The sequence below is a fragment of the Carex rostrata genome, chromosome 28 (genome assembly GCF_964058835.1).
Source record: "Carex rostrata chromosome 28, lpCarRost1.2, whole genome shotgun sequence".
NCBI lineage: Eukaryota > Viridiplantae > Streptophyta > Magnoliopsida > Poales > Cyperaceae > Carex > Carex rostrata.
In genome coordinates, this window is record NC_135945.1 from 1,943,839 (window position 1) to 1,967,349 (window position 23,511).

General features: G+C 38.6%; 2 protein-coding genes and 1 pseudogene across 4 annotated transcripts; all 3 read right to left on the minus strand.

The window, feature by feature from the left end:
- Nucleotides 1-445: 445 nt before the first annotated feature.
- LOC144545593 (tRNA (carboxymethyluridine(34)-5-O)-methyltransferase-like) lies at nt 446-22,693 on the minus strand (annotated as a pseudogene). The gene is made up of 3 exons (XR_013508562.1): nt 22,632-22,693; nt 2,374-3,296; nt 446-1,927 (listed from the first exon to the last, which is right to left on the minus strand). The product of XR_013508562.1 is annotated as a tRNA (carboxymethyluridine(34)-5-O)-methyltransferase-like (transcript).
- LOC144545590 (transcription termination factor MTERF8, chloroplastic-like) lies at nt 3,308-6,222 on the minus strand. The gene is made up of 2 exons (XM_078294152.1): nt 4,767-6,222; nt 3,308-4,733 (listed from the first exon to the last, which is right to left on the minus strand). The coding sequence occupies exons 1-2, from the start codon at nt 5,740-5,742 to the stop codon at nt 4,579-4,581; spliced, it is 1,131 nt and encodes a 376-aa protein (XP_078150278.1). The 5' UTR covers nt 5,743-6,222; the 3' UTR covers nt 3,308-4,578.
- On the minus strand, nt 7,771-22,798 carry LOC144545588 (tRNA (carboxymethyluridine(34)-5-O)-methyltransferase-like). 2 transcript variants are annotated; one of them, XM_078294148.1, is made up of 3 exons: nt 22,595-22,798; nt 8,509-9,474; nt 7,771-8,092 (listed from the first exon to the last, which is right to left on the minus strand). In XM_078294148.1, exons 1-3 carry the CDS (start codon nt 22,750-22,752, stop codon nt 8,008-8,010), a joined length of 1,209 nt encoding a protein of 402 aa, XP_078150274.1. In that variant the 5' UTR covers nt 22,753-22,798; the 3' UTR covers nt 7,771-8,007. The 2 variants fall into 2 exon arrangements, with proteins under 2 accessions (XP_078150274.1, XP_078150275.1); XM_078294149.1 differs by lacking the exon at nt 22,595-22,798 and adding an exon at nt 9,958-9,980.
- Nucleotides 22,799-23,511: the final 713 nt, after the last annotated feature.

Consider the following 23,511-nt stretch of genomic DNA (forward strand, 5'->3'; position numbering starts at 1 on the left):
AGATAGGCAACAAGTTCAGCCATGATAGACAATATCCCATTATAAATAGATTAAAATTGTTTTTCAAAATACAGTAGGCATTGCCTACCCTGATTGGCTTCGCCACTAGCAACTAGGGACCATTACTTTGGGAACCTATAACGACCTGAGGAGCCGCAAATGTCTCTTGAAAGCGACAATAATGGAGACCACAAGCGCCAAATGTGGATCAAACTTCTAGCACTACATTTGACAACAATTGGCTGCAGAGCTGAGTAAACTAGGGATGAGATCCCTGATTGTTGTAGAGTAGAGAGGAAGTTACAGATGGAGGAGGCGAAGGCATTGCGCCAGTGCCCCAAGGGAAGAAGGGTGGAAGGCCTGGTTGTGTGAAAGAGAGATTTTTCTAATAAAACTCAATTTAAATTTATAAATTACCCATTTTACCCTTTCTCTATCTTTTCTTTTTCTCCTCTTTGTTCCCACAGAAATTTCAAAACAGATTTAATCCAGATTTCACAATGAGCCCGTGAATTTGCCGATCTTCCTCAAGCGCCTTTGACCCATAACAAGCTGCTAAGACATTAGAATAGGTCACATGGTTGGCATTCACATAGGATCTCATTTGTTTAAACAAGACCATGCTATCCATGAATAAATGACTCTAAGACATTTTGTCAAACACCTTATGTGCCGAAACCGGGCATCCATTATACATGAAGAGAGGAGCTCCATATCTGCACACCACGACAAAATTGTAGTGAGTGTAGCTCTGTCACATGGGCATGGTTTTGGGCAGTACATGTGTTTAAAATATCCAAAGGCAAATCCAACTTCCTGTTTCACCAAACAACACAATAAAAATAGAGTTCCAAGAGAAGGAGTCTCTAAGGGGCATTTCCTCAAACAGCTTAATTGCACGGTTCAATTAGCCGCAATTTGAATATATGGATATAACTGCATTCCATACATCAAGGGTGTGTCTGTTGGCACACTTGATAATTGCATTTCATGCCTCTGCCGCATTTAGATTTTGGTTTAGAAATTTGATTGGTGATGACTGGGGATTCACATAAAACAGATTTCATTGGTTTCAAAATTTATGTGGGAACAAAGAGAAAGGAGAAAAAGAAAAAATGGAGAAAGGGTAAAATGGATAATTTATAAATTTAAAATGAGTTTTATAAGAAAAATTAATAAATTGGGTAAATTTGTGAGTTTTTGAACTTTAGAAGGGTAAACATGATATTATGAATTTTAGAGGGAGAAATACATAATTTCAAGGTTTTTGAGGGGGATACATGGAATTCCCCCCCTTTTTTTACATTAGGTTTCTGGTATGGTTAAGTAATTCCAAGTATTTGTCAAGGGAGCAATAGTATAGGCACATTTGAATACCAAATATTTGACTGGTTAACTCTCTTTTCTATTGTCTTTACAAAACCAAATAAAAAAAACAAATTTCTTTGCTAAATCCAAAAAAAGTTGACAAAACCACAGATCAATCTGTAGGAGAATAAACAATGGAGCTTTATTACTAAAGGGACTACCTGCATATCATCAGTTATTCATAAATTTTTTACTTAATTTAATATTTTTTAGTATGGGGTTGGATCATAACTACGAGCTTATCAAAGAGTGCAAAATTCTCTTTTATTAGAGATAGATGCATCTCCCAGTCAAACATAACACCCCAAACGCGAATACAAAGAAGACCACAACATAAAATGATACAAATAAGTACCAAAAAAAAAAAAAATCGTCACTGACAAATTTGAAGTCAGGTAAGACTAGAATGCAAAGAGAACCTCGCTTTTTCGAGCAAACAACAATTGGCAACAGCATGGTCATAGAGAAATCCCGATTCACATCTTCAGAACAACACACCAATTGGATTTATCATAGAACTGGTCCAACTATAGGTGCATTTTTAATACCAGAAACCAATCTGAAAAAAAAAAAAAATTAGAAACATTTGTTAAAAAAATAATAAGAAAGAACAAATCTATCTTGATGTTCAGCAAAAGAAATAATAAAATAAATAATGCAGTGACATTATGCTACTATGCATAGCGCGGATTGATCTGTACTATAGATCAATATCTTCCTTTTCAAAAGTTCAAATAGTCAATCTGAACTATTCAATGTGATCTCCATATGTAAATGTACTTGTTGAGTATATTTTACTATTTTTTTAGAATTTGTTTACTATTTTTTTAGATAGGTAGAAAATCTCTACTTCTGATTCTCTGAATGGTCTAGAATTATTAGATCTAGTGATTTTCTACCTATCTAAAAGAATAATAGAAACTGTCAAAAATTCAGAACATATTAAACAGTTCAGATCGACTGTTTGGACTTTAACCACTCTAAATAATGTACTAGTATTGTTACCTTTGGAGTTCCCCTTCTGTGAAAACATGGTACTAGCGATTATACACCACAGCCCCCTTTTTATCATCCTTCATTGCAAAGCCATGTTCCACGGCAACTGCTGAGGCGCCGCTCACCTCAGCACGATGATATGGCAGGAGCCATGGCACAAAATACTCCTGCTGTTTGCTGTTACTACCCTCATTCTCCAATTCTTGTAACACAATTTCAGTCTCTGGTATTCTCGCTAAATGTACACTAGATTGGTTGCGGGTCGGATTTGTACTCGGGTCCGGGTCGACCTATACATCATCATACTTGGTGCATAGAGGGGTCCACTTGGCAAGAAGCGATTCCTCCTCTTGCTGCACGACCCACACAGTGATTAAAACAAGGCCTCCTTTTTTTACTACTCTCCCTAGCTCCTCTATTGCCTTCCTTCGCCTGATTTCAGTGTTTAAATGGTGCAAAACAGCAATTGAAATTGCAGATCTCCGAAATTATCCCTATATGGTAAATTAAGTGCATCTGCAACCAGCACTTCATGCCCCATATTCCCGCAAATTTCAATCAAAGAAGGGCTTATGTCACAGCCTATGTAGAAGCAATCCGGGTTCAACCCGAGATACTTCCCGTTACCACAACCCGCATCGAGGATGATGGACCCGGGTTTAATAGAATTAAAAAAGGCGGCTACTTTGGGCCATTTTGCAAAGTGTGTCGAGCTGAAATGAGGTGTAATTGCATCATAGACCTGGTGCACAAAATTCTTTTCAATTTCTGGGGTTGATTTCACGCTTGAAGAGCACATGCATTCCTCTTGAGGAGGCGTGGTATGATTCACATCTGATGTAGACATGCTGACGGAGAACATATTTCCAGAAATGGGTTTAAAGAATCTAGTATTAGTTGCAAATCTATGTATCATACAAAAAGCACTGAATCTTCAAAAGAAATTAAAAAAAAAAGACAATTTCTGTTAATCATCCCTAGCTGGTAACTTATTCTCAATTATAATGCATACACTCTTATCATAATTCGTAACCTCAACTTACTGGCATGAACTGTTTAGGTCTTGTATATAATGATATAATTCTTTCCCAATTCTATATACATGTGGAACATGCTATGTTGAAATCCCCATTACCTAAGGTTCTTCTCTTAACCAGGGTTCATTGAAACACCTGTTTTACGTACTGCTAGGCTATAAAATATTATATGTTGAAGTGACGTGCATAAAAACCCACTCCCCTAATCAATTGCTTGTGCTTACCAGTACCAACTGACAGAAAATGCACTCATACACACAGAATAGTTACTTGGATCAATACTGGTATTTCAATATTAGAAATGAACAAGAACTTCATAACTGAGTTCCACCAATTTTTTGCAGTTCCTGGCAACTTTGGTTCCTCTAGTGAGTTAATGAAGCATGTGCATTAACATGCCAATTAAATGCTTGACAAACTGATATAGTTTCTTGGTACCGAAACCGTCCAATCCATGTCGCGCGATGCAGAGCATCCGTAGCACAATATATTGCATTGGCAGGACATGGTAAACCTTGTTTAAAGAAAAACTAAAACAATGGATGAGAGTTTGAACAGATCAGAGTTTGAACTATCATACAAGTGTAATAAACATATAATACAGAGAAATTTCATACAAGTACTGATTATGTTGTGCAATTGAACTTAATTTGACCATAGTCTTGCAAATTTGCACTAATATGAACTAATTAAAAGTAAAATTGAGTGAACTTCAACCAAATTGGAACAGATGTGCACCACTTGAACTACTATCAACATTATAGACTAGTAACACCATTTGGTACTGTTGTTTGAGGTGAAAATAAAATGAAGCACAGATACAGATCTGAAATTATTCTTCAGTTAAAAAACACAAATTTGCTACTCATTTGAAGCACAATGGCACAGAATCAGAGAGGCGAGAGAGAGAGAAATACCAGCTGTGCGCGCACACAACATGACAGCGAATTAACACATTTTCAATCAATTGTACTGTAAACAATAAGCAGTGGCTTTATGGTCACAATTGAACCAGCATTACTGACATAAAACAAAGTCAACATTGCATTTTAAAAAAGATTCATTCCATTAAGGACACACATGGTTGAAGCTACTGAATTAATTTGTAGTCATTTTAGCATATCACTATTAAGTGCTCACTTGAATGGAAAAAAAGAACTAAAAGGGAACAAGCAAATCAATTTGAGATATTCTTAAACCATTCCTTAGCTGAAGTTTTCCCAGAACAAGCATCAATGTAGGCTCGGTGCAGCCCCGGTATGGTGTGTTCAAATGAAAGAACAATCTTCTCGAGAAACTTCTTCTCAGTTAGTCTTGCAAAAAAAGGAAAACCTATTTTTGCCACTGGCAATCCAAAAATAAAACCTCTTTTTGCCACTCGCAATCCTTTCGACTCCAGAAGCTTCAGCACAAGGCTGCGGGGAATCAGCCGCTTCTCCAAGCTCAACGTGAGCACAAATGGATTTCGGACCACATGCAACTTATCACAACCCGCATCCTTTATCATAAACTGTATTTTAGAACGCATCATTTCCTCTGCTATAGTCAGTACCATAGGGTTTTTACTGACAAAAGTGGTCACCTCGTCTTGTGAGAACCCAAGATTTTTCAAGTTAGTTAGCCTTGCATCTATGATGCGCTGGTTCAGACAGCATGCAACTACTAATGCATACACAAACATTTGTGATGAATGAGAAACACCTAACTCCTCAGCTCTCTTAGCTTTCATCTTCAAAACTTCAGTACTGGAGATGATAATTCTAGGTCGACACTTAATCAGTTGGGCAATTTGACAAACAGATAAGCCACATTGCTCTTCAAGGAAGGACAAATTGGGCACAATGGCCTTTTCCAAGTTGCTTTGAAGGAGAGATGCATTCCTTTTGAGGACCAGTGTCAGATTCTCTACCGAGCCTAGAACCCGTCTCCAAAAGTCAACTTTTGACACAAAATTCAACTGAAACGCCTTAGGGCTGTGGGAAATGATACATGAGATATCTTCGATGGAGATGCCGACCTCTTGTAGCTTTGCCACATTGGGTCTCCAGTTCTTCTCGACACTAGAGCAAAGAATGAGAGGGTTCCGCGAAACGGACATTGTGATGTCAGATTCACTGATGCCCGTTTGTCTCAGGAACTGGAGCACACTATCGGGCTTATCGGGTGATTTGAGGTGTTGGATCTTCTTGGAAGCCTGGATCACCTTGTCTGAAGGAAGCCCGCATGATTGGATGAGGTATTCAATGGAAAAGTGAGGGTTAGCGAGTGGCGCTGAAGTGGTAGTGGTGAAATGACGGAGGTGGAGGTGGTGGATTCTCCTCAGAAACAGTCTCAGACTCATTGTCTCACTCTGCTGGTTGCTGGTTAGTAAGTTGTTAGAGAAGTATGCATGGGTTTTGACCAAATTTGACCTTGATCGGCTGCGGACCTGAGTAAAACCCTAATTATTAAATTCTCTTCGTCTGAAGAAATACAGCACGATTGGATGAGGTAGTTTACTGCTGCGAAGAGAGGATTTGTGGTAGCGGTGGAGAGGAGGAGGAGGAGGAGGAGGAGGAGGAGGAGGAGGAGAAGGAGGAGGAGAAAGGGGAAGAGATGGACGGAGGTGGAAGAGTCTCTTTAGAAAGAAAGAGAAGTTCAGAGTCGAGTCCGTCACTGTCAGTTGGAGGCGAAGAGGAAAGGGTTTTGACCAATTTTGACCTTGTTCGGCTGCGTTAACAGGGTAAAGATTTTAACAGAGCAGTTTTCACTTCATGCCGCGGACTAAGCCTGTTGAAAGAGGGAAATTCACCAAAAAACAAAAAAAATGATAGGAAGTCCTGCATATAAACGTTACATGGACACTGACATGGGTAGGGACAGATTTCAGTGTATTAAAAGATTGCTAAACTATCTTTATGATTTTAAAATTTTAGTTATATATATTAAAATTTAATTAAATTTTAATTTTTTCAAAATTTTCTAGATAGTCCAATTTCTCTCAATAATAATCAAATATTTACTTGTAGTGTAATGTTTAGAATTTTATCTTGTTATTAAGACGTTTTGAGTTCAAATTTTACTCATTACATTCATTACATTTTGTATTTTAATTTTCAGTACCTTTATAAAAAATTTCTAGTTCCGCCTCTGAACGTCAGTTGGTTGAGGACTACTATGTAACTCGGGGCTATTACTTTGGAACCAATAACAACCTGGAGGGATTGCAAACATCTATTGACATCAAGAGAGACCAGAAGTGCAAAACCAAGGAAAACCGGATTTAAAACTTTAAGTGCTACATTCATTTCTATTTTTTTTTTTATCATTTATTCATGTCTAATACGTAAAGAATTTATACCTTCACAATAAAATATGATTATTTATATTGTAAAATATTCATCAGAAACACTACTTATCTGGAGACCACTACTTTAGGTCCCTAAAGTATCTTGAAATGACATCGACAGAACCACAAGTACAAAAACGAAGGAGATCCGGATGCGTGATGTGGATCAAACTTCTAGCGCTACATTTTCTTGTATACAAAATATGCATCTCTATCATATAAGTATTCATACCAAATGACAAAAGTATGAATGTTTAAATTGTATAGTATCCAAGAAACACACTCAGATTCTCTACCAACCCAAGAAACACATTCAGACTCATACTCTCACTATGCTGGTTGGTTGTTAGAGAAGTAGGTAAGGGTTTTTACTGAATTTGACAGTGGTCGGTTGTCAAACTGAGTAAAACCCTAAATAAAGTCGAAACTAGAGATGAGATCCCGGGTCGTTGTAGCGTAGACAGGAAGTTACAGATGGAGGAGGCAAAGGCAGTGCCCTGAGGGAAGAAGGGTGGAAGGCCTGGTGGTGAAAAAGAGAAAAATAAACCTCCATTTTTCTTTTACATTAGGTTTCTGGTATGTCTAAGTAATTCCTTTTTAATTTTTTACATTAGGTTGTCTGGTATATTTTACATTACGGGGCTTAGCTGTTTTCTGGTAATCAGTTACTTGTTTCAGTTTAAATGAAAGTTTGCCTACGTGCTTTAAATAAAAATATAAAATAAAACAAGTAATATCCTATATATTCTTTCAGATTTACAGCGTACAAGTGAGCAATAGTATAGGCACATTTGAATACCAAATATTTGTCTGGTTAACTCTCTTTTCTATGTTCTTTACAAAACCAACTAAAAAAACAAATTTCTTTGCTAAATCCAAAAAAAATTGACAAAAAAACAGAAGCTGGAGTCTCAGTCTGTAGGAGAAAAAAAAAAGGGCAAAACCTGTAAACAATGGAGCTTTATTACTAAAGGGACTACCAACATATCATCATTATCATAATTTTTTTTAGTATGGGGTTGGATCATAACTACAAGCTTATCAAAGCGTGCAAAATTTTCTTTTATTCGAGATAAGATGCATCTCTTAGTCAAACATAACACTCCAAACATGAATACAAAGAAGATCACAACATAAAATGATAAAAATAAATACCAAAAAAAAAAAAATGTAGTTACTGACAGAAGTTTAGTCAGTTAAAAGACTAGAATGCAAAGAGAACCTCGCTTTTCGAGCAAACAACAATTGGCAACAGCATCATCATAGAGAAATTCCGTTTCACATCTTCTTGAGAACAATACACCAATTGGATTTATCATAGAACTGGTCCACTATAGTTGCATTTTTCATACCAGAAACCAATCTGAAAAAAAAAACAATAATTAGAAACATTCAGTAAATAAATAATAAGAAAGAACATATCTATCTTGACATTCAGCAAAAGAATTAATAAATAAATAATGCAGTGAGGCTCTGGTACTTTGCATAACGCGGATTGATACGTACTATAGATCAATATCTTTGTTTTCAAAGTTCAAATAGTCGATCTGAACTATTCAACGTGATCGCCATATGAAAATATACTTGCAGACTAAATTTTTCATTTTTTAGAATTTATTTATTATATCTTCAGATCAAGTGATTTTCTACCTATCTAAAAAAATAGTTAAAACTGTAAAATTTGATGTACATATACATTTTCATATGGAGATCATGTTAAACGTTTCAGATCGACTGTTTGGACTTTGATCACTCTAAATAATGTACTAATATTATTACCTTTGGAGTTCCCCTTCTGCGAAAACATGATAATACCGATTATACACCACAGCTCCCTTTTTATCATCCTTTTTTGCAAAGCCATGTTCCACCGCAACTGCTGAGGCACCGCTGACCTCAGCACGATGATATGGCAGGTGCCATGGCACAAAATACTCCTGCTGTTTGCTGTTACTACCCTCACCAATTCCAGAGGAAACCTCACCATTCAATATCTTATTCTCATCCTCTAATTCTCGTAACACAGTTTCAGTCTCTGGTATTCTCGCTAAATGTACACTAGATTGGTTGCGGGTTGGGTTTGTACTCGGGTCCGGGTCAACCCATTCATCATCATAATTGGTGAATAGAGGCGTCCACTTGGCAAGAAGTGATTCGTCCTCTTGCTCCACAGCCCACACAGTGATTAAAACAAGGCCTCCTTTTTTAACCACTCTCACTAACTCCTCTATTGCCTTCCTCCGCCTAATCTCAGTGCTTAAATGGTGCAAAACAGCAATTGAAATTGCAGCATCTCCAAAATTATCCCTATATGGTAAATTAAGTGCATCTGCTACCAGCACTTCATGCCCCCTATTCCCGCAAATTTCAATCAAGGAAGGGCTTATGTCACAGCCTATGTAGAAGCAATCGGGGTTCAGCCCGAGGTACTTACCATTACCGCAACCCGCATCGAGGATGATGGATCCAGTTTCAATAGAATTTAAAAAGCCGGCTACTTTGGGCCATTTTGCAAAGCGAGTTGAGCTGAAATGAGGTGCAATTGCATCGTAGACCCGGTGCACAAAATTCTTTTCAATTTCTGGTGTTGCTTTTATGCTTGAAGAGCACATGCATTCCTCTTGAGGAGGCGTGGTATGATTCGCATCTGATGTAGACATGCTGACGGAGAAAATAGTTCTTGAAACGGGTTTGAAGAATCTAGTATTAGTTGCAAATCTATGTATCATACAAAAAGCACTGAATCTGCAATAGAAATAAAAAGAAAGACAATTTCAGTTAATCTTCCCTAGCTGATAACTTATCTCAATTCATAACCTCAACTTACTATTGGTCATGAACTGTTTAGGTCTTTGTATATAATGATATAATTCTTTCCCAATTCTATATACTTGTGGAACATGCTATGTTGAAATCCCCATTACCTAAGGTTCTTCTCTTAACCAGGGTTCACCGAAACACCTGTTTTACATACAGCTAGGCTATAAAAAATTATATGTTGAAGCCTTGATTGCAGGCACAAACACCCACTACCCTAATAAATTACTTTTGCTTACCAGTACCAGACCAACAGTAAATGCACTCATAGACAGAGAAAAGCTAATTGGAATCAATACTGGTATTTCAATATAAGAATTAAAAAAAACTGCATAACTGACTACTGCCAATTTTTTGCCGTTCCTGGCAACTTTGGTTCCTCTAGTGAGTTAATGAAGCATGTGCACTAACATCATAGAAGGAAAAATCGGCCGAGTCGGATCGGAATCGGACGCCGGCGATCCGATTTTGGACCGATTTCCTCGGTTTGGGATTTTTCAGTGAAAAATCAGTTCAACCGGGCTGATTCAAGCGATTTTTCACCAATTGTTAACATTGGAGGCTGATTCTCACCTATTCTCACTATTGATAGCGAATTTTCAGAAGAAACGAAGGCTTTTGATTGTGCAACGGCCCCGGCTCGTGGAGCAAAAGGGGCGAAATTGATCTTACTAGGTCAAAAGGTCGATTGGGAGAGATGAATGAAGCCGCGGTCAGGGAGGAAGGGGCCTTGGGCAGGGTTCTTTTAGAAAAAGTAATGCTGGACCCTTTAATGAACTGACCACGGTCAGGGACGATGAGTCGCTGACTCACTGTGTTGTAGAGTTTTTAATTAGAACTTTGAGTGGACTTGGTGCATAAGATTTGTACATCTTGTTTGTTTAGTTAATAGTTATACTATCAGTTTCGGCTCACAGTGAATCCGGATCAATTTGATAATTGAGTAGTTAAAATAAGCATTTAACGTTGAAAGCGATCATTTTAATAATTGTGCTGACTCACAACTCTAATAACAACACAATTATTAAAGTGATCCAGCCAGCACGATATAGTTTTTGAGAGTGAAAGAGTGTATTTTTAGTTGTAATGCTTGTATTATATTGTATTAGTGAATTATTTGATTGTAATAATTTTTCTAAATTGTTTTATCAATTGTTTTCCTATTTTTTTAGTATAAAATAAGCTTCTGACAAAAAAGTCCGATTTTCCGATCCGATTCGGCCGATTCCGACCGATTTTCCGATCCGGGATCGGGATTGGACGGTGCCGATCCGATTCCGATTCCGATTCTGATTTTTCCTTCTATGACTAACATACCAATTAAATGCATGATCAAACTGACATAATTTCTTGGTACCGAAACCGTCCATGTCCTGCCATACATAACATTGGTAACATGGGACATTGCATTGGCAGGAGAAAGTAACCTTGCTTAAAGAAAAACTAAAACAATGGATGAGAACTGATATTCGTAACATAACCAGTGAGATGACTAAACTACCTGTTAATATACCGAACATATTAGAGTTTGAACTATTTGCACAAAAATTCAACAACAGATCTTACAAGTGTAATAAACATAGAGTAGAACTAGGGTGCTCTTAAGCTTACCAAAGTTTTGGTGAGCTTATTCTAAAACTCATCAAATCGATTTCAAATGACAAATCCGAACCGTTGAAACTCACCTATCTTACATGTGATGCATCTACATGTGAAATTTTTAAACATTCGAATTAATTTAGTATAAAGTCAAGCGGTCAAAAATGTTCAAAAAATGAATGCACTAAAATTAATTTATTAACCTTCTAATTTTGACAACTTCACTTTATACTAAATTTTTTTTTTGAGTAAGAATAGGAGTCATGCTCCTATTTTATTAACCGCAATTGGTTACATGATTTCAAGAGCTTTGAGAAATAGCCCTTTGATGGATTTACAAATGGTTAAGGAAATGAAAAAAGAAAAGAAAAAAAAAAGATTAATTTTCTGTAAAAAAAAATCAAAATCAGAATCAAAACAAGCTTCACGTAACTTCTGGATTTGAGAATTTCCACTGAATCATCACTTCTTCTGCTAGATCTTCAATCGTTTGAAACTGTTCTTGGAACAGTCTTGCACAGCGCTCTCGCCATATTATAAATATTGCAATTAGTAATAATCCCCTGAATTCCTTAGGCTTCTTGTTATCAAGCAACGTTACTTCGTAGTCTATATCTCCAGTGAATTGTGCACTATGTTGAGGAAACAGTAGGTTGAAAATCCGAGTGTATAGTAGCTTCGAGAACACACATTCTCTAAATAGATGCATAGAAGTTTCTTGTGACTCTCGACACAGGTAGCAAATGCTGACCATATTGAATCCCCTTTTATTTAAATTTTCTGTAGTCAAGATTCTATTCAACAATAATAACCATCCAAAAATTCTGAACCGTGGTGGTGCTGGTAACTTTCAAAGGCGGTGCAATTTGCTTTTGATTCTTGGTCCATTCTTTAGCACATAATAAGCAGATTTGACAGTGAACAAACCGGTTGAGTGACCCTTCCACATTGCATCGTCTATATTTTCTTGTGACATCATTAACCTTGATTGGTCTATTATCTGATGAAATGCTTCAAACTCAAAATGAGCCCTTTGAGTGGTGATCGGTCTGAACAGGTTGCTTGTGTTTGCAGTCTGGAGCACCTTATTGAGAGACACTTCCTTGCTCCATGAAAATGTATATAAAGCTTTGAACCGCAATTTAAGGATCCCTTCTCCCCAATCTTCATCCCATAAACTGATTGTGCTGCCATCTCCCATTTTTCGGATCATAAAACATTGACAAAATTGTAGTACACTCTTCAAATGGTTTTTGAAAAAATATGACTCACACAACCCATTATTTTGTGGCATATAAAGCACTTTGATCATGGATTTCCAGAGCTTATCTTCCTTTTTAACCCATTGCCAAATCCATTTGGCTAACATTGCTTGATTAAAATCTTTAAGATCTAACACTCCGAGGCCGCCCAGCTTTTTTGGAGTACAAACAAGGCTCCAGTTTACCAAATGTATTTTCCTTTGATTTCCTGAGAGACCATGCCACAGAAAGCCCCTTCTTATTTTGTCAATCTCCATTATTACCCAAATCGGAAGCTTAAACACCGACATGTAGTAGATAGGAATAGAGGTTAAGACAGCATTTATCAAAACAACTCTGCCGGCCATGTTCAGAAATTTTGCCGACCATCCTGACAATCTCATCCCCACCTTTTGTATCAGCGGCAAATAAGCTCTTCTTGGCAATCTTCTCATTGATAATGGTAGACCAAGGTAGGTAAAAGGAAACTGACCTCGACGGCATCCCATGATTTGTAAAAGCTGTGGTATAGGATATTCAGAACCTTGCACAAGGAGTTCAGATTTTGCCATGCTCACACTTAGCCCCGACAAATTGGCAAAAGTTAGAAGCACGATCTTTAACACTTGAATTTGTTGAATTTCTGGTTTAACAAAAAAGAGTGCATCATCTGCGTACAAGAGACAAGGCTTCATTCCTTCAATTGGCATTCTCAATGCTCCTATCGATACAAGCTTCTGTAGCCATCGTGGTATGAAATCCATGGCTAAAATGAACAAGAAAGGTGACAATGGGTCACCTTGACGAACCCCTCTTCTTAAAATCAGCTTTTTCCCCAATAAACCATTTATTAAAATTTGAGAGCTCCCTTGTAGTACCAAATTCTTTATCCAATTGATCCATAAACCAGGGAAACCCAAGTTAGTCATGATCTTTAATAAGAAATTCCAATTTAGCATGTCAAACGCCTTATGAATATCCGCCTTAAACATTGCTAGCGGTATATTTCTATTCTTTGAAAAATGTAGAATTTCTTGTGCATATACAAAACCTTCGGTGATCTGCCTTCCTTTAACGAAACCAGTTTGGGTTGTGCATAACAGTTTGTCAATGTGCTGTTGTAGTCGGTTTGCAAGCACCTTTGACATGATTTTTTGAATGCCATGCACAAGACTTATTGGCCGAAAATCCTGAGGCTTAGAGGAATTTTCTTTTTTTGGAATCAACACTACATAGGAAGTGTTTAGAGGAGCAAGACTGGAGTGTGCATTAGTAACCTGAGTAAACACTGCCATGAGATCAGGTAGCATCACATGAGCAAATTCCTTGTAGAACTCACTTGTCAATCCCTCGGGCCCTGGACTTTTATTGTTGGGGCATTGCACAATCACTTGTAATATCTCGTCAACTTCTATTGGTCTTGATAGAGTTGTTAAATCATGTGCTTCTGGATACAGCCTTGACCAATCAATATCGGTGTTGCTCTGCCAATTTTTTCCCATTAATTCTGCAAAATAATCGAAAAAAGCTCTAGCCTTCATCTTTTGGGTCGCACACATTCTATCATTGTATTCAATTCTTCCAATGAAATTATTCCTTTTTGATGTTGAGGCGTAAGCATGAAAAAATTTTGAGTTCTTATCACCCTCCATCTCCCATCTGATTTTAGCACGTTGTCTCCACATTTTTTCTTCTAATTTTGACAACTCAGTATATCTTTTCTTTAAAACCGCCTTGATTAGTTTTTCTAGATCAGTGACACCCCTTAATTCTTGCACTTCATCCACCCATTTGAAATAATCTCTACAAACAGTTAGTTGCCTTTTGATGTTGCCAATTTTATGTCTCGTCCAAGCTGTTATTTCCCGTTGCATGGTCACAATTTTCCTATGTAGCTGAGTAGGGTTTTCAGCTGTCGGCATCTCTGTCCACTTGCTGCGCACAAAATCTCTGAATTGTTCGGATTGTAACCAGAAATTTTCAACTCGAAACACGCTGGATTTTCTGAAATTGGTTGAAGCCTTGTACAAAATTGGACAGTGGTCCGAAGAAGAATTTGGTAGTGTCCTTTGGGTAGAATCTGGGAACAAAAGGCTCCAATTTGTAGACAGTAAAAACCGATCTAGCTTGGCCATCGATGGTTGTTCTCTTGCATTACTCCATGTAAACCTCCTTCCTTGCATAGGTATATCCATTAATTCAAGTTCACTGATTAGGTCCGAGAACTGTAGAGGTCCCCTCCAATCCGAATGCTCTCTGTTTCTATCATCAGAGTGAATGGTTATGTTATAATCACCACAAACTAGCCAATGACAATCATCTATCGGCTTTGCATCCCTTAAGTCGGTAAAAAACCCTTCTCTCAAACCCGGCCTTGAAGGTCCATAAACACCAGTGATTACCAATTCAGCACCTGTGAAGGTATCTATCAATCGAACAGAGAGGCAATATATGTGTTCAATATGAGTGATATAGCGGTATCTTCTATGTCTCCATGCAATAAGGATCCCTCCTCTTGTGTGTTGTGCCTTTAAAATTACTGCTTCCCCTAATCTTCTCCCACAAATTTCTTTCTTCATGACATCATTGATTTCATCCAACTTCGTCTCTTGTAAACAGATTATGTCCGGCTTTTCAAAGAAGAAAGTTTGTCTAACCGCAAGTCTCTTGTCTCTTTCATTCAATCCTCTCACATTCCAGCTTATAATTTTTATGTGTGTTCTATATTCCATGAGTTAAAATTGTCATTCATCCATTAAAAAAATTCCTTGAGACAGAAGTTCATTCCCTAAGTTTCAAATAGCCAGAATTGCGCTGACCTTCTTCTCTAGGTCATTCGTCATTTCAACCCCAGCTGCAAGAACAACTGCCTCAGCATGATTAAAAGACAGTGGATCATGTGTCTTCAAATACTCCATCTGAACTTCCTTAACATTATTTTTTTTCTTCTTGTATGCCCTTGCTACACCTAAGGTTCCAGGTTTTTGAAGCATTCTAGCTCTTTCTTCAGGGCTTTGATAGGTTCCATTCCCTTTTAAAGAAAGCCTGGGGCTTCTTCTTAATGGCACTGTGTTGTATTTTGGTGGGTCTGGGAAACCCGGTGGTGGGCCTTCCATGAAGTCTTCATTAATTTCCCCTTCCTCAATATTATTGGGTCCAAAAAAGCTTTCATTTATCTCATGTAATTCATCTGATTTATCCAGGCCCAAAGTAATTCTGTTTTGGGTTTTGTAGGTTGCGACCCAATTAGTCTCCATATGAGAGATTTGAAATGGTTTATCCTTAAATGCTGATTGAAATAATTGCACCACTGGAAACTGTTGCTCTTAGCCCAAGGAGTAATTTTGTCGAGCACGTGGCGGGCATACACCAATAACCAATAAAATGGAGAAATATGAAAGTTAAACAAGAAGCCAATTCAAACTATACTTATTAAGCACAGAAAATATAAAATAGAGACACAAGATTTACGTGGAAACCCTTGCGGGAAAAAACCACGGGAGCACACGGCGCAAACTTCACTAGATCAAAAGTTTTACAAGTACAAGGAGATTAACAAGCCAATAGCACTCACTCTAACACTCTCTTACAATATCATACACTAATTTGAGATTTGTTAGTGTATTTAGGTGGATTTAATCAAGAGAGCAAAACCCTAGAAATGAGCTTTTGGAGAGGAAAGGGAACGGTTTGGCTTGGGTTCTGTCTACCGCGCTATCTCTCTCTGTCTCCGCTTCTTCACTTTTATTTCCATTCGGAAATTCATTCCGTGAAATTAGCAACATGGGCCTTGGCCCATTTAAGTTTTGGCTTCATACGTAACAATCTCCCACTTGAAGACAAAGCTCCCACTTGACCTCACAAGTACCACACCGCGCTCCAACATCCGAGTTACTCAACCAACCCGGAACTCCTCCGGCAAAAGACTACCTTATCCGGAGGCACCACCTTCGTGAACATATCCGCAATATTTTCCTTTGTGTGAACCTTCTCCACGATCAATTGCAAACGATCGAGTACATCACGAATAAAGTGGTATCGCACATCTATGTGCTTCGTTCTTGAGTGATACGCCGCATTCTTTGCAAGATGTATGGCGCCTTGATTGTCACAATGCACCACATAATCATTTTGCTTCAATCCAAATTGCCCAAGCAAACCCTTCAACCAAATCATCTCTTTGGCCGCTTCGGTCAATGCAACGTATTCCGCCTCGGTGGAAGACAAGGCAACAATGTCTTGTAAATGAGACATCCAACTAATGGCTCCACCACCGATAGTAAAAACATAACCCGTTGTAGATTTCCTTGTCTCTTTACAACCCGCATGATCGGCATCAACATACCCTTCAATTGCTAAATGAGATCCTCCAAAACAAAGTTGCAAGCTTTGAGTGCCTTTCAAATACCTAAGTATCCACTTCACCGCTTGCCAATGTTCCCATCCCGGGTTAGACATATACCGAGAGACGACTCCCACTGCTTGTGCAATGTCTGGCCGCGTGCACACCATAGCATACATCAAGCTACCAACGGCCGATAGATACGGGACATTTTTCATTCTCGTCCTCTCTTCTTCATTCTTTGGAGAATTCTCTTTAGACAATTTAAAATGCCCGGCTAGAGGTGTAGTCACCGGTTTGCAACCGGTCATGTCAAATCTTTCAAGGACTTTCTCAACATACTCCGTTTGACTTAACCAAAGTTTTCCCTTCTCCCGATTCCTTTGAATCTGCATGCCCAATATTTTCCTTGCTTCACCAAGATCTTTAGTAGCAAACCTTTTGGACATGTCAAGCTTAAGAGATTTGATCTCATCATGATCATTGCTTGCTATCAACATGTCATCAACATAAAGCAATAACAAGGTAAAAGTTTCATTCGCATTACCTTTCATGTAGACACAATGATCAAAGTCGCTTCTTTTATAACCCTCTTCTTGCATAAAGGTATCAAACTTCTTGTACCATTGTCGAGAGGCTTGCTTCAAACCATACAATCCCTTTTTCAATCTACACACAAGATTAGGATTTGATTCTTCAACAAAACCCTCCGGTTGTGACATATAAATCTCTTCATCCAAGTCACCATGCAAGAAAGCGGTTTTAATATCAAGTTGCACAAGCTCCAAATCCAAATTAGCCACCAAAGATAAAACAACTCTTATTGAACTATGCTTCACAGCGGGAGAAAATTTTTTATTAAAGTCAATACCATGTTTTTGTCCATATCCCTTCACTACCAACCTAGCCTTATGCCGCTTTGAACCATCGGCTTCATTTTTCAACACAAATACCCACCTATTTTTCAATGCTTTCTTTCCCTTTGGAAGTTCCACCAACTCCCAAGTTTCATTTAAATGCAACGAATTCATTTCATCTTCCATTGCTCCTAGCCACTTGGCTTTATCCGGGCAATTAATAGCCTCATGAAATGACTCGGGTTCACCCGCATCCGTAAACAAAGCATAATATAAAGAAGGGGAATACCTTTGTATAGGTTGAGAAACTCGACTTGATCTCCTCAACTCTTGTTCCGGGGTACTAGTGTGCTCACTTTCGCTTATGCCTTCATCTTCATGCGCCTCCACCGGCTCACTCTCATCCTCATGATCATCACCACCATCTTGAGGACGTGTCACCATTCTAGGTGCAACACTTGCATCAACATGCTCCTCCACATGTCGATCTTCATTTTGCTCATTCTCATGATTTTCTATGAACATCACATTTTCACGGAATATGACATCTCGGCTTCTAATTGTCTTCTTTTCAATAGGATCCCAAACCCTATAACCCAAATCATCACCGCCATAACCAACAAATACACACCTCTGTGACTTGACATCAAGCTTATTCCTCTTCACATTTGGAATTTTTACATAAGCTTCACAACCAAAAATTCGCAAGTGATCATAAGAAAGTTTCTTACCACTCCACACGACTTCCGGTATGCCTCCATCTAATGCCACGCTTGGTGATCGGTTAATTAGATAAACCGCGGTGTTGGCCGCCTCGGCCCAAAATGATTTTGGAAGACCCGAGTGAGACAACATACTTCTAATCCGCTCCACAATGGCCCGGTTCATTCTTTCAATGACCCCATTTTCTTGCGGTGTATATGGAACCGTCTTCACTCTCCGAATGCCATGTCTCGCACAAAAATTATCAAATTCATTAGAGCAAAATTCACCACCATTATCCGTTTGTAAACATTTGATGGTCTTTTCAATCTCATTTTCAACACGGGTTTTAAACTTCTTAAAAGTCTCAAAGACTTGATCTTTTGAGGCCAAGGGATAAATCCAACACTTTCTAGAAAAATCATCTAGAAATGTAACAAAGTAAGATGCTCCACCAAGAGATTTGACATTAAATGGGCCACACACATCGGAATAAACTAATTTCAATGATTTCAATTTTCTATGGGATTCATTCCTCTTAAAATTCACTCTCTTTTGTTTTCCCATAATACAATGAACACAAAATTCAAGAGATGAACAATCAAAAGAAGGAATAAAATTTTCATTTTGTAACACTTTCATATCTCTTTCACTTAGATGACCAAGTCGGTTGTGCCACACTTGCATATCCACATGCTCATTTGCCGTAGCCACAACACTTCTTCGAGGTGCTCCATGAAGAATGTACAAACTCCCATCCTTTTGCCCTTTCATTAATGTCATGCAACCTTTTGATATCTTCCATGATCCCTTGCCAAAAGTCACAACAAAACCGCCGTCATCAAGTTGACCCGTCGAGATTAAATTCTTGGTAATTTCGGGTACATGCCTCACATTGCTCAACTTATATCGCCTCGCATCGGCTTGCTCAAGCTCAACATCGCCAATTCCAACAATCTTACATGGTCGATCATCACCAAGATAAACATTTCCACCATCTACATCTTTATAATTGACAAAATAAGAACGATCCGAGCATATGTGGAATGAGGCACCCGAATCCAACACCCAAACATCCATGTTTGAACTTGCGGTACAAGCAACACTTAATGTCACCGCATCTCCTTTTTCATCGGAAACTATACTTGCTTCACCATCATGCCTTTTATCCTTTTGGTTGCCTTTCAAGAGATAACAATCCTTTTTCATGTGGCCCTCCTTCTTGCAATGCCAACAAGAATATTTTCGACCTCGAGATTTTGATCGTCCCTTACTTTGAGATACACCCTTTCTACCCGAGAAATTGTCCCTAGTAACCGGCCTCCCCCTTTCACTAACCCTCAATGCCTCACTAGGCCCGGTTTCTAATTGGGTTGTAGCCTTCCTAGTTTCCTCATTCAACAATGAAGCAACAACATCACTCAACTTGAATTGGTTGCCCATTGTGTTCGCAACGGTAGTAACAAGAGTATCCCAACTAGTAGGCAAAGAACTCAAAAGTAATAAGCATAATACCTCTTCATCAAGGTTTACCTTCAAGGATTTCAATTGAGCCGCAATCGAATTGAACTCGCTCACATGCGTTCTCATTGATATGCCATCCTTCATTTTCAAAAGAAATAACCGCTTCATAGCATGCATCTTGTTTACACCCGAAGGTTGCTCATATGATTGCTCCATTGTGGTCCAAAGCTCATGAGCGGTCTTACATTGATAGACATCAAACAAGATCGATGGTGAAATACACGGCCTTATAGCCGCCAAACATTTCCGATCAAGCTTCTCCCATTCATGATCCTCCATATGCATGGGTTGCGCACTACCACCAATCAATGGTAAATCCAACTCCCTTGACACCAAGTAATCCTCCATCAATATTTTCCAAATAGCCCAATTGCTACCATTCAACTTCTCAAATTCCATAGCCTTCTCCATTTTTCACGTGCAATCACGACACAAGCTCAAATTAAACAAACTCAAGCTTCAATCACTCCTACGCCAAAGCCCAACTCTGCTCTGATACCAATTGTTGCTCTTAGCCCAAGGAGTAATTTTGTCGAGCACGTGGCGGGCATACACCAATAACCAATAAAATGGAGAAATATGAAAGTTAAACAAGAAGCCAATTCAAACTATACTTATTAAGCACAGAAAATATAAAATAGAGACACAAGATTTATGTGGAAACCCTTGCGGGAAAAAACCACGGGAGCACACGGCGCAAACTTCACTAGATCAAAAGTTTTACAAGTACAAGGAGATTAACAAGCCAATAGCACTCACTCTAACACTCTCTTACAATATCATACACTAATTTGAGATTTGTTAGTGTATTTAGGTGGATTTAATCAAGAGAGCAAAACCCTAGAAATGAGCTTTTGGAGAGGAAAGGGAACGGTTTGGCTTGGGTTCTGTCTACCGCGCTATCTCTCTCTGTCTCCGCTTCTTCACTTTTATTTCCATTCGGAAATTCATTCCGTGAAATTAGCAACATGGGCCTTGGCCCATTTAAGTTTTGGCTTCATACGTAACAGAAACCCTTCGAAATCCGCACTGCCAGTATGATTTTTAAAGAAAGTATCAATATTTTCAAGGAAGAATTTTTGGGGAATGTCAAATGAAATCTTGTGTAACGGCTGGAAAGTTCCTTCAGTCAAATTTATTTTTGCATGTATCTGTGCACCTTCCCATGTAATTAATATCTGAACTGAACCGTTATGCTTGATTTTGAAACCCGTATGGTGCATAGGGATGATGGCCAGGTTCTCTCCATTTTCTGGCTGAACTGTTGTCTCTTTTTGAACTTCTTTTGGGCCCCACTCCAGGTACTGATTTGGTCTGTTAGAACGAATTACTTGCCCGCCATGTTGTTGATGTGTCACCAGAGCCTGAGTTGGCGGCTGTTCATTGGACAGCTGATCTGGAAAGCGTTGCTGCTGAGGTCCTTGTTGGTTGTCATTGTTAGGTGGCCTTCTATCATCAGCACATCTGTTGGGAGCCCATGCTTGCACTGGACAAGTCGGGTTAGGATTCGAACTGGAGGCATCAATGTCTCCTCTTCCAACTCTAGGTTGATGGTTGCCTCCTATTCTTGCCGGATATGTACTGTAATCCATGTTGCTTCCACCCGGGTACCATGAAGACTGTTGTTTTTTGCACCGACTGTATGTGTGCCCTGGTTCATTACATTTGAGGCATCTTTTCACATTTGTGCATGCACTTAGAATGTGACCTGTCTTTAAGCAACGAAAGCATTTCCTCTGTGCCTTTAAGATCTTGTATTGCTCATTGAGATAAGGATTTCTGACTTTTTCACGAGGAAAAGTTTTGATTGTGCGATGCTTTTTTTTTCTCACAACCTCTGTCCATCCTTCATTTCCCACATCTCTTGATTCTTCAATGACCTTCTCACTTTGTGTGCTCGTTTTGTGTCTTGTTTCATCTACCTTCTTGTTGTTTTCTCCCAGCTTTGTTGAATTCTCTTTGGTAATCACGCTTGTCACAGTGTTTGTTTTGGAAAGTGCTATCATTATCGCCTCTGTAACCGCCTTGGAAGTCATCTCTGTAATCACCTTCGTAAGTGTCACCGCAAGCACCTCTGTCATCTCCGTAATCGCTTCTGTAACTGCCTTGGTAGTCACCTCTGTAATCGACTTTCTAATCAGCTCTGAAATCGTCGCTGCCATGTCTTCAGTTTTTTCTCCGAGTTCAACAGGGATAGTGCCCACAAGAAATGAGGAGGGGGCATTGAGAGAAGAAGAGAGAGGAGGTATGGTAGTGGGGAGAGAGGGAGGTGGTGGAGGAGGGAGCCACTTTATACTAAATTAATTCGAATGTTTAAAAATTTCACATGTAGATGCATCACACGTAAGATAGGCGGGTTTCAACGGTTCGGATTCGTCGTTTGAAATCGATTTGATGAGTTTTAGAGTTAAGCTCACCAAAACTTTGATGAGCTTACGAGCACCCTAGTTCTACTCATAAACATATATTACAGAGAAATTGCATTAATTAGGAATGACTGCTGATTATGTTGTGCGTTTGAACTTAATTAGACACAAGTCTTGCAAATTTGTACTAATCTGAACAAATTTGAAGTAAATTTGAGTGAAATTTCAACCAACTTGGAACTAATCTGCAGCACTTGAACTTAAGGGCTTCAATGTTCGTATAATAGAGGAGTAACACCATTTGGTATTGTTGTTTGAGGTGACAATCAGTACCGAATTAAAATCAAATCAAGCACAAATACAGATCTGAAATTATTCTTCAGTAATAAACATAAATTTGCTACTCATTTGAAGCACAATGGCACAGAATCACATAGGCGGAAGAGAGAAATACCAGCTGTGCGCACACTAAATTCTAGGGCTTTGCTTGGCTGATCAAGAGAAGAGGAGCGTAGCGGATCGACTAGCTGGCAGGATAATGAAGGAACAAATAGAAGGTTATAGCCACAAATCATGAATCAAGGGAGACGATAGAGGAGCTCTGATCCTCTCCTTCCCTTCAAGAGTTCCATAGACAGGTTGCTGTTTTTTTTGATTGAAGAGGAAGATGCTTTCCTAGAGTGAGAAGATGGATATCGGATTCATAAAACCTAAGGTAACTTAAATTTTGAGTTTACATCCGGACGGTCAGATACGCTTCCCGCACGAATATTAAAGACCACACTTGCATTTCACCTTGGACGGATTGGCTCGGACGGTTCAAATCAGAAAACATAATTTGAGTTACATCACTTCATAAGCCCGGCTAACAGACAAGAGAATCGAGATGGGAAAGGAGCGGTCCGATAGACATTAGACCATTAATATTAAATCTAAGCTGTCGTTGAGATTTGAGTGTCCATAAGATTCACTTAGGGGTGAAAACGGAGCGGATACGGAGCGGATAATGCTGATACCATATCCGTATCCGTCGGATAATGAGCTGATACGAATACGGATACAGATAGTAAACGGATATCAAAATTCAAAACCAAATCCGCCTTAAACGGATACGGATATGGAACGGATAGTCCACGGATACGGATTCGAATACGGATATAAAACGAATAATGATCGGATATTTAATCATATGAACATTAGGATAGATACCAAAATTATTAGATATAGATTTTTGTTGTTCTATGTATTAATCTAGTTTATACTATTTAAGTAATTATATTATTTTTCATTTAATGCAAAGTTTGCACTGCAAATATCAAACTGGCAAACGACAA

What these genes read in the sequence shown, in the direction of transcription:
- LOC144545588 (XM_078294148.1), bottom strand. Translation starts at nt 22,752, where the DNA reads ATGATTTGTGGCTATAACCTTCTATTTGTTCCTTCATTATCCTGCCAG. An exon ending in CTATGTGATTCTGTGCCATT is followed by an intron (nt 9,475 to 22,594) that starts GTGCTTCAAATG and finishes TTTCTATTGCAG; the next exon opens with ATTCAGTGCTTTTTGTATGA. An exon ending in GCAGAAGGGGAACTCCAAAG is followed by an intron (nt 8,093 to 8,508) that starts GTAATAATATTA and finishes TTTTTTTTTCAG; the next exon opens with ATTGGTTTCTGGTATGAAAA.
- LOC144545590 (XM_078294152.1), bottom strand. Translation starts at nt 5,742, where the DNA reads ATGAGTCTGAGACTGTTTCTGAGGAGAATCCACCACCTCCACCTCCGT. An exon ending in ATTGCGAGTGGCAAAAAGAG is followed by an intron (nt 4,734 to 4,766) that starts GTTTTATTTTTG and finishes TGGCAAAAATAG; the next exon opens with GTTTTCCTTTTTTTGCAAGA.